At 39.5% G+C, this 10,527-nt stretch overlaps 3 protein-coding genes across 4 annotated transcripts; 2 read left to right on the top strand and 1 right to left on the bottom strand.

Moving 5' to 3' along the window:
• Window positions 1-223: 223 nt before the first annotated feature.
• LOC130943915 (protein CYPRO4) lies at window positions 224-3,173 on the top strand. The gene is made up of 2 exons (XM_057872002.1): window positions 224-2,004; window positions 2,661-3,173. The coding sequence occupies exons 1-2, from the start codon at window positions 379-381 to the stop codon at window positions 2,940-2,942; spliced, it is 1,908 nt and encodes a 635-aa protein (XP_057727985.1). The 5' UTR covers window positions 224-378; the 3' UTR covers window positions 2,943-3,173.
• Window positions 3,174-3,477: 304 nt separating this feature from the next.
• Window positions 3,478-4,809, top strand: LOC130946461 (photosystem I chlorophyll a/b-binding protein 5, chloroplastic). The gene is made up of 5 exons (XM_057875218.1): window positions 3,478-3,787; window positions 3,876-4,008; window positions 4,087-4,199; window positions 4,281-4,471; window positions 4,554-4,809. The coding sequence occupies exons 1-5, from the start codon at window positions 3,564-3,566 to the stop codon at window positions 4,688-4,690; spliced, it is 798 nt and encodes a 265-aa protein (XP_057731201.1). The 5' UTR covers window positions 3,478-3,563; the 3' UTR covers window positions 4,691-4,809.
• A 771-nt stretch (window positions 4,810-5,580) lies between these two features.
• On the bottom strand, window positions 5,581-10,098 carry LOC130944124 (protein WEAK CHLOROPLAST MOVEMENT UNDER BLUE LIGHT 1-like). Of its 2 annotated transcripts, none has more exons than XM_057872291.1 (3): window positions 9,809-10,098; window positions 8,300-9,230; window positions 5,581-7,736 (listed from the first exon to the last, which is right to left on the bottom strand). In XM_057872291.1, the coding sequence occupies exons 2-3, from the start codon at window positions 9,197-9,199 to the stop codon at window positions 5,916-5,918; spliced, it is 2,721 nt and encodes a 906-aa protein (XP_057728274.1). In that variant the 5' UTR covers window positions 9,200-9,230; window positions 9,809-10,098; the 3' UTR covers window positions 5,581-5,915. The 2 variants fall into 2 exon arrangements, with proteins under 2 accessions (XP_057728274.1, XP_057728273.1); XM_057872290.1 differs by having other exon boundaries at window positions 8,300-9,236; window positions 9,809-10,097.
• Between the last annotated feature and the right edge of the window lie 429 nt (window positions 10,099-10,527).

Raw genomic sequence — 10,527 nt, 5'->3', positions numbered from 1 at the left:
GTTATTTTAATATTCATTCTTTTTTGTAAAAAAATTTATTTTTTGAATTATTTATCCAAACACTACAACTTTAAAATAAATACTTTTATAATTAAAAATTCAAATACAAAATAATTTATTTATAAATTATTATTAATAAAAGTTCTTTTATTTTAAATTTTTTTTCAAAAAAAACTTATTTAAGTTCATTAATCACATGGCCATTAGGTGGGCCTATGCATTTTCAAAGAAGAAGGGACAAGAAGTCAAGAACCCTAGCCAGTAGCCACTACCCACTAGCCAGCCAGCACATTATATCGGAAACACAAACCGCTCCGTTTTCGAATTTCGAATTTGGCGCCTACTCATCTCTTCTCCGAATCGACCAAACAACCAGCAATGGGTGCCAATCACAGCCGCGATGAGCTTCTAGATTCTTCCGACGAGGAAGAAGAAGAAGTAAACTACGAAGATGCCACTGAAGGAGGAGCTGGAGACTCGAGTTCAGAGCGCAGAATCAAAAGTCCATCATCGCTCGATGAGGTTGAGGCAAAGCTCAAAGCCCTCAAGCTCAAGTACTCATCAGCCACCCCCAACGCCGTCAAGCTCTACCTCCACGTCGGCGGTAACACCCCACAAGCCAAATGGGTAACTGCCGACAAACTCACATCTTACTCTTTCGTTAGGGCCCGGCGACACGGAGAAGAACAAGACGAAGAGGAAGAAGACGACGAGGATGACGATGAGCAGGAAGGCGGAGAGTCATGGTGGTTCTTGAAGGTTGGTTCGAAGATCCGATCCAAGGTGGGTTTGGAGATGCAGTTGAAAGCCTTCGCCAGCCAGCGGCGCGTGGACTTCGTTTCACGCGCCGTTTGGGCCATGAAGTTCTTCACGGAGCAAGACTACAATACATTCATCACGCGCTTCCAGGATTGCATGTTTGAAAACACGCACGGCGTTGAGGCTACAGAGCAGAACAAGCTCAAAGTGTACGGCAAGGATTTCATCGGTTGGGCGAATCCCGATGCCGCCGACGATTCCATGTGGGAAGACGCAGAGGACGCGTTCGCCAAGAGCCCCGCCTCCGCCACTCCGGTTAGGGCTACTCAGGATTTGAGGGAAGAGTTCGAAGAAGCCGCGAATGGCGGGATTCAGAGCTTGGCGTTGGGGGCATTGGACAATAGCTTCTTGGTTGGCGATACCGGAATCCAGGTGGTAAAGAATTTCGCTCATGGAATCCATGGGAAGGGTGCTTTTGTGCATTTCGGACAAGGATACCAAAGGGATAGGGTTTGTGCTTCTTCTTTGGAGTATTGCACTCCGAAGAAGACGCTCCTGATGAAGGCGGAGACAAACATGCTTCTCATGAGTCCAGTGGGCGGTGGAAAGCTTCACTCCACCGGGCTTCATCAGCTTGATATCGAGACTGGGAAGGTTGTGACTGAGTGGAAGTTTGGTAAAGATGGCACTGATATCACAATGAGGGACATCACTAATGATAGTAAAGGTGCTCAATTGGATCCTACAGGTTCAACTTTTCTAGGTTTGGATGATAACAGGCTTTGTAGGTGGGACATGCGCGATCGCAATGGGATTGTTCAGAACATTGCTGATGCTAGCACCCCAGTGTTGAATTGGGCGCAGGGCCACCAGTTTTCAAGAGGGACTAATTTCCAGTGCTTTGCTACCACTGGTGATGGTTCCATTGTTGTTGGGTCTCTGGATGGGAAGATTCGCCTCTATTCGATCAACTCTATGAGGCAGGCCAAGACGGCTTTTCCTGGCCTCGGTTCGCCTATTACTCATGTTGATGTTACCTACGATGGCAAGTGGATTGTGGGCACAACGGATACATATTTGATTGTCATTTGTGCTGTGTTTACTGATAAGGATGGAAAGACAAAAACTGGTTTTTCTGGTCGCATGGGGAATAAGATTGCTGCTCCTAGGTTGTTGAAGCTGAATCCTCTGGATTCTCATTCAGCTGGAACCAATAACAAGTTCCGCAATGCTCAGTTTTCGTGGGTATATACAAATTTCTTTCCTTCTTGCTTCTGGCTGTTCCTCTGTTCTCACTGTTGTTTTGGCACATTACGGATAATGATGTCTTTGTTGTTGGATTCAGCAGATTCTATAGAACTTTGAAATGCTATTATTATTTGATTATTTGATATTTGATATTCTTTTCTTCAATCTTTGTTGACTAACTGTCTTGCAGAAAAAATATCAGATGGTAACGGTAGTAAGAACTGATAGCTTGGAATATGGTTGAGTTAATATTTAATAACAGTTGAATTGGATATTACCTTATAAACTGTGCTCATATTTATATGCTTTTATTTCATTTTTTGAACCGATGCACTGGCCTTATTATACATTGAAAGGAAGCTTCTAAATTGGCACCTCGTTTGATAGACTCTTCTATGTTAACTTTTAATTTAACTCTTTAAGATTGTGTCCAGTGTTAAGATTTGAAAATTCTTGACAGTGTTTATTAATTGTCTATTGGTTTTCAAGTGAATTTCATGTTTGCAGAAACTTATGGGGTTGGTTTAGCATTGCTTGACCCTGAAGTTGATCATGACCATTCTCTTCACACACTTGTTGAATTGTGACCTATGTTTCCCTTGTGTCCCATTTTTTTGTGGAAATATATAATTTGACTTTAAGTCTTTGCTTAGGTGACTGAAAATGGGAAGCAGGAGCGCCATATAGTAGCCACAGTGGGGAAATTCAGTGTGATATGGAATTTCCAACAAGTCAAGGATGGTTCTCATGTGTGCTACGAGAATCAACAGGGTCTAAAGAGTTGTTACTGCTACAAGATAGTCCTCAGGGATGATTCCATTGTTGATAGCCGATTTATGCATGACAAGTTTGCAGTTACTGATTCTCCTGAGGCTCCATTGGTGATTGCTACCCCAATGAAAGTTAGCTCTTTCAGCATATCCAGCAAGCGATGATACTCTAGATATAGATGCAGCCACTAGTCTAAGTCAACTTTATATGCTCTATTAGTCATGCTTAGAATGTTAACTCTAATACTTTTAATACTTTTCAATTGTACTTAGAATGTTTAAGATGTTGAAGTGGAAATCACGCATTGTTGTCAAATTGTACCACTACTCAGTATTACTTTTAAGGTAATATTGGCTGCTAGCAGAATTCTATCTTTTTCAGTGATTTGAGGGGCTTCTCGGCCTGCACTTTAGTTGTTCTTCATCTTTCTATATATATATATATATATATATATATATATATATATATATATATATATATATGAATAGCAAATTGGTCCGATGAAACTATATGAATGCTGAATTAACATTGTGGAGATCATATTTCTGTATTGGTTGGAGGAAGCTGTTACTATGTTAATGCCTTAGAAGCAGACGTTTCTTATCCAACTATTATCTCCAGGGATAAGTGGGCCCACATTCCCTTTTGTTATCTTTTTCCTCTTAAAAATAAAATAAAAAATAACTAAAACCAAATCATATGCAATATGTGGTGGCTGTAAAAGTGACATGTTTTAGCACCAGATTTGTAGTCCTCCAGTAGGAACACATAATCGGAAGAAAACAATGGCTGTGGCAATAGGAAGAAACTTCAATTTTCAGCCTTGCTCTTCCTTCAAAAGTAAGACCATCTTTATACATAAACCTTCACCAGGAATAACATACTTGTGGCTCCACCCTGCAGCAGGAGCCAGAGTCGCTAATGGACGCAGTAGGCAAATTTGTGCGGCAGAGCAACAGCGAGCAACATGGCTCCCAGGGCTCGATCCCCCGTCCTATCTTGACGGAACGTGAGCCCTTTTAACCCTTGGCTCATGTTATTCTAGTGCTTGATGGTTTCTGTTCTTTCAAAATTTTAACATTGCCGTATTAGTACAGTTTGGCTGGAGATTTCGGGTTTGACCCTCTTGGACTTGGAGAGGATCCTGAAAGCTTGAGATGGTATGTGCAAGCAGAACTAGTCCACTGTCGCTTTGCCATGCTTGGAGTCCTGGGAATTCTTGTCACAGATGTGAGTCAAACATACATTGTAGTTAATTACATGTTCATACCAAGATTTCAGAAGTTGAGGCATTTTTGGACTATGCAGTTACTCCGTGTCACAGGACTTAGTAAGATACCAGTTTGGTTTGAAGCGGGTGCAGCGAAATATGACATTGCCAACACACAGACCCTTTTAGTTGTTCAACTAATCTTGATGGGGTACCATGATTTGAATTTGAATGAAGTAAGTTAAGGTTTTGTGTTTTCATAATTTCACCATATGCTTTGATTTCATCACAGGTTTGTTGAAACAAAAAGGTACATGGATTTTGTTAGCCCTGGATCTCAAGGTAAAGCCTCCTTCTTTGGAATAGAAGATTCATTTGAAGGCTTGGAGCCAGGCTATCCTGGGGGACCTATATTAAATCCCCTTGGCCTAGCCAAAGACATAAAAAATGCTCATGACTGGAAGCTTAAAGAGATCAAGAATGGTATACTTTTCTTTTTCTTTTTCTTTTTCGTGTTCTTTAATATTTATCATTTGATATATCAGTTAGTTAATTCTGGTAACAGGGCGACTCGCAATGGTGGCAATGCTTGGGATTTTTGTGCAAGCTTCGGTGACACATGTTGGACCAATTGATAACCTTGTGGAGCATCTCTCCAATCCATGGCATAAGACTATTATTCAGACCCTTGCCAATTCTTAGTTCTCTCATATGTCTTCATTATTATGTAACATGGATCTACAAACATTATTGTATGTTAAGCATGGGGAAACAAACCATAATTTGATGCTCAATGACCCAATATAAGAACTCATTTGCAACTTCCATGTGATGCTAACCACAAGGACACAATTCTGAAAACATAGATCGTATTATGTAGTGAATAATTCATTGAAGAGTTAATACTCGGATTGGTCTTTGAAGTTATATTTGTGCCTCAATCTGGTTTCCAAAATTTTAATTTATTCAATTTGATCTCCCAAATTCACATTTTGTGACTCAAATTAGTTCTTATCCCTGTTTTCATCATAGAACCGGTAATGAGATGGACTAATAGTTGTTATACTGGTCCGCTTAATGGCTATCTGGTGTGATAAATGAAAATTTTTATCCCAATTTGTTCCTAAAAAATTCTTTAAAATCTTCAAGTGAAATAATTCATAAGGAGAAAATTGAGCTAAAAAAGTTTCAATTGTCACGTCAAATAAGTTATCAATCTATTTTAAAAAAGGTTCTGTGACAAAAATAAAGTGGGAAACCAAATTGAGTAAATTGAAACTTTGAAAAACTAAATTGAAGTCCGAGTATAATTTAGAGACCAATATGAGTATTTGAAAGGAGTAAAAGTTAAAAAAACCTAAAATTGAATGTTGTATAATGAAATTTTGTTATTTAGAAGGAAGTATGCTTATATCTTTTAAAACAAGTGGGCGTGAATAGTTAATGGCTCAAGATTTAACGAATGCCCCATAAAGAAATAAGTTACTTGGAAGGATAATTTAATATCATGATATGGTACATTTCATGGGAGTATCACGTTCTTCAATGGCCTCCACTATAAACGCACCATGCCATTCATAGTGCTTCAAACGTCAAACCGAGAAAATCTCCTTTCATTTATCAATCTCAAACAAATCTTTACAGAAACCTTGGTTCAATATATCAGAAGCCTATAACACTTATACACAACACAATACCATTTTATTTTCTGATTTCCCATGGAAGAAATTCTTGTCCTCAAACAGCGCTGAGCAGGCGAGAGGACACGCCTTGGGTTCAGCGAGACAGTATAATCCTATCAAACCATACATACAGCAATAGAAAACATGTACATGTTCTGTATATTGTTGAATAGTTCAGCATTTCATGTCACAGTGAGATCTCCAAAGGGATAAGCGGTAAGATAACTGCAGCCTAGAAATTCAATTCAATTCCCTGACTTGTGCACTTTCCTCTTAGCAAAGAACATCAAAACCCGGGGAAACAATGACTTCTTCTTCTTTTTATCATGTTTTGATTCTGGGGAAGTTCCACCTTCATCATGCTCTACATGCACCAAAGACTTTGGACTAGACAAATTATCTGCAGTGTGGGCTTCCTTCCTTCCTTCAAAACTACCCCTAGGACTTTTAGTCTGGTTTACACCTCCTTGACCAGATTCACTGGCCTTTCTTCGTTGCACATGTTCAGCCCTCCATTTTCGTAATTGCTGTTCTACACCTAATTTTGCTTCCCTTGCCTTCTCAGCTCTTTCCATTGCCAACTTCAAAGCTTCCCTTCTAGCAGCTATCTCTCTATTCACATCATCCAACATCTCGAAGGACTTCAATTCAGACTCCTTAGCCTTCTCAATTTCAGCATTAGCAGCTGCTACCCTCGCATTGGCTCTCTCTTCTGCCTCATGCGCTCGTCTGCTGAGCTCATAATACTCCTCCAAAGAAAGTGTCACCCCAGTGGATGGATCCACTTCATTTTTGCTTCTAGTTAATTCACTCTCTTGCAATGCTTTAATTGCTGCTATTGCCAGCTTTTCAGAAGCCTTAGCTGCCTCTATCTCTTTTTGAGCTGCAAGTAATCTACTTTCCATAGTACTTACGCCAGCCTTAGCTTGCTCTACTTCTGCCTTTACTTTTTGCAGTTTATCACGAGCTGCTTGAGCAAGCAAGTTGGCCTGATTAGCCTCTTCAGCAGTTTGTTGTAGTTTCTTGGGTAATTCAGTCATCATCTCCTTGGCTTCTTTCTCCCTCATTTGAACTAACGCTATTTCTGATCTAGTCCTATCCAATTCAGCTTCAAGAGATGCAACTGCAATGGATGCCATTCCCTCTCTCTGCCTTATGGAAGCTAGAGTAGATTTCTCTTGTTCAAGTTCTGATTTTAATGATGTAGCAGCTACCTTCAAGCAACTAACCTCAGCAGTTGCCTTCTCTGTGTTAAGCTTTATTTCATCAAGTTCCTTTCTTGCTAATTCAGCTGCTGCTTGCATATCAATGTGTGTCTTCTTCTCTGCTCCCTCATCACCTTCCTGCTTTATTTTCGACTCCATATAAGCAGTTAATTCAGCTTTCAAATCAAGTAATAAAGCAGAGGCTGTTTCTAGTTTAGATTTGAGATCCTTTGCAGACAAAATCTGCTCATTGAGTCTCTGAAGCTCTTCTTCCGTATGTTCGAGTTCCTTCTCCCAATCGAGAGAATCCTGGTCTCTTACCATGACGGAGCCTATTCTTTGTTCCTCTGCTTCCAAGTGTGCAGCATGTGCAATCTCTAATGACTCCTTTAGAGAAATTAACTCAATAGTTAAATCTTCCACTGTCTTCTCTACTTCTTTCGATGCAGCAACTGCCTCCTCAGCTTTCTTAATAGCTTGATCTTTGTCTGTCACTAAAGAAGCATATTCCTTACGCAAACCTTCGAGCTCCTCTTTTACAGATGCTAAATCTGTAATAGCTGCTTTTAACCTGGCTTTAGCAACCTCAAGTTGTGCCTTGGCTGCAACACTTGATTCATCTGCGATACCCTGCTCCATCTCTTCCACTCTGAGCTTTGCAAGTTCCGAGTCCTGTCTTGCTTGATGCTCTTCTGTTTGTGCTCGCTCTAGGTTAAGTTTTAGCTCTTCTATTAGTCTCTTAGTACTGTCGAGCTCCTGAAGAACTTTGACTTTTGCCTTTTCTGCAGCCTCTGCTTGTTTTTTGTACTCTGGAATCTGCACTTGTGCCTTCTCAAGTTCTTGTTCTACTAGAGTACGTCGCTGCACATCATGAAAAAAAGGTAGAGTTATGGCAGAATAACATATTTGAGCATAAGCTTAGATACTGTGTTCCACATGGCAGTAACTAATCAATGAAGAATTATCATCAACGTCTCTTGCATCAAGAAAGGAATAAATTGTGCCAAAAGAGTACCTATAATTCATTCCCTATTATTTTCCCTTTTGTGTCTATATTAACAAACAAGGAAACCCTAAATACTTGCATATAAAATCCAAGCAATGCAGTTGCTTTATATTGGAAGCAGATTTCATATGCCCCATACAGGGCACTATTTCCCTGTAATGTTGTGACTTCAGACAATAGAGAATGAATTTCAGTGTTATTAAAAACAGCCATCAACAAGATCACATCAATATTCAAGCCTCACAGGCATTTTTGTCATGTGTTAAGGAGCAAACAGAACTGCCAAATGAGTTCTATACTTGAAAATAAATACTAGCAATAGAAATTGGAATTCTAATGCACACATGTGAAGGATGTAAATTGGAAGTAATAGTCATTCCGAACTATAGGGAAAAAAAATGAAGCAGTACAGGTATACCTCCACAGTCCGTTCTCTGTGAGCCTTCCAATCCACAATTCCTCCAAACTTGGAAACAGCTTCCTTGACAGATTCAAAAGGAGTTGTGGTGTCAATAAGGCCTCTTTTTGCATCAACATTCTTATCATGAGTGGTTGAGCCAATTGATGCTGTGGTAACATGGGCATCATTGATTTCAGGTGAATCTAGCTCACTGTGATCATGCTGCAAATCTTTTCTTTCAGAAAAGGAAGCCAAGGCTATATTCTCTTTATCAGGGTCACCATCAGCAGTTACATCTACCCGCAATTCATGCTTGCCAGAGGTGTCTTCAACCAAGGTTCCCGGATGGCTTCTTTCTGTTACATCAACTGTTTCATCTTCTGGCAATTCATGGTTGCCAGAGGTATCTTCTACAGCCCTTGGTTCAGAATCTTCAACCAAGGTTCCCTGGCGGCTTCTTTCTGTTAAATCAACTGTTGCATCTTCTGCCAATTCATGGTTGCCAGAGCTATCTTCTACAGCCCCTGATTCAGAATCTTCAAGCGAGTTTCCCTGGCTGCTCCTTGCTGATAAATCAACAGCTATATTTTGGGTTGAAGCTGAATTACCAGTTGAATGGTCTTCATCTTGTATTACAGTTTGAGCATTAGAAGCATGTGGCATTGTTGCTAATTCAGAGGCCTCAGTGTCTGGAAAATGAGCATCAGATTCCATTTTTCCATTACTAATGGGGTTGGCTGGAGACTCAGTGGAAGATTCATTAGTATCATGTCCAGAGGACTCTGCCAGTGGCACCTCTTCAGCAGTTGTCGTAGACAAGTATGAAGGTTGCTTGTCTTCGACATGTTCCACCGGTAGCGTCTTTTCATCAATTTTTGAAGAGGAGTCAGAGGGCAGCTTGTCTTCAACACCCTCCATTGAAAGGAGCAGTTGAGGGGGCCAATTATGTCTAACTCTTAAAAACAAGTAAATAAGAAAAGAATTTCAATGAAAAAAGTAGTGTGTACAGAACAGAGTAGTACATAGTCATCAATAATTTGATACACAGATCTCCTTTTAAAGGTTCATTTATTTCAAAATCTACGCAATTAACTGCACTTACTAGTTACCTATAGTTGTTGATGATCGATCACCTCAAAAAAGTAGTCACAGTCATATATGATATAATACATTAAATCCGGGTGGAGGCAGAGTGTATCTTACAAGAGAAGCTAGTAATTCAAGTAATAACTACAGCGAGAAAAGAATAATCCACATCCCTATTTTAGAACCGGATAATTTTTTCCCCTTTTCCGTGAACAAATTTAAGCCTAAAAGATATAGGTGAAGGGTAATAAAATTCTGGAAAATGATTATCTAGAAGTATTGAAAAACAAAGGCGAATCAAAACTTGCAAACCACAAAAGCTATCGTATAGTTATATGATCATAACACATAAGAATGAAATGAATAAATAAAAGAATTAAGGGATAAATTAGGAGGAGGAAAGGAGATTAAGGAGTAAGCAGAAGCAGAAGAAGAACATACCAGATTAGGATATTAGGAGTAATCAGCAGAAAAATTGGAAGAAGAGAATGGATTTTTTGGTATCGGAAAATTCTGAGGAGGAAAGGGTGGGGACTGGGAAAAAAACAAAATCAAAATTGGGTTGCTGCAGAAAAGAAATGTAAGGTTCGAGAAAGAGTGGAGCTAAAATTAGAATACAGAAAAATACGGAGACAGATACACAGCCAGTGGAGCCTATCTCATCACGCATACTAGATCCATCGGTACTCTTTTTCTTTTTCGTTTTCTTTTTTAATCTTTTCCCCTATCACATCTGAATTTTTTGCTGTGTGCCGTTATCGATTAGTTAGTAATCACTTCTATCTAGCTGTGATTTTGTTCCTACTTCGTATTTACTGCCGGAATCTACGGTTCTCTTGGCTCCTACGGTCCTACCCTCCCTCTCGTATTTGAATTGTTTATTCATCTCAAAGCTTTGACTCTTTAAGCTCTCTTAGTTTTTACTTTTTACCATACTCTTATCTTTGGTTCACAGAGTATTATCCATGCTATACATTATACATCATTTTTTATACATTATTTGAATTTACATCTTTTTTATTTTCTAGGGCTACATACGTACGAATACGATACAAGAACAAGACAAAGTCGTTTTGTGACCAACATGGCTGGTCACCTTGCAAGCTGAGGTGGTCCAGTTTCTCTCTTTCATATTTTGTTGTTTTTTCTGGTCAGAGTTT

Source organism: Arachis stenosperma, chromosome 8 (assembly GCF_014773155.1).
Source record: "Arachis stenosperma cultivar V10309 chromosome 8, arast.V10309.gnm1.PFL2, whole genome shotgun sequence".
NCBI classification, from domain to species: domain Eukaryota; kingdom Viridiplantae; phylum Streptophyta; class Magnoliopsida; order Fabales; family Fabaceae; genus Arachis; species Arachis stenosperma.
The sequence above is the reverse complement of the archived record's forward strand: the minus strand, read 5'-3'. Positions and strand labels throughout refer to the sequence as shown.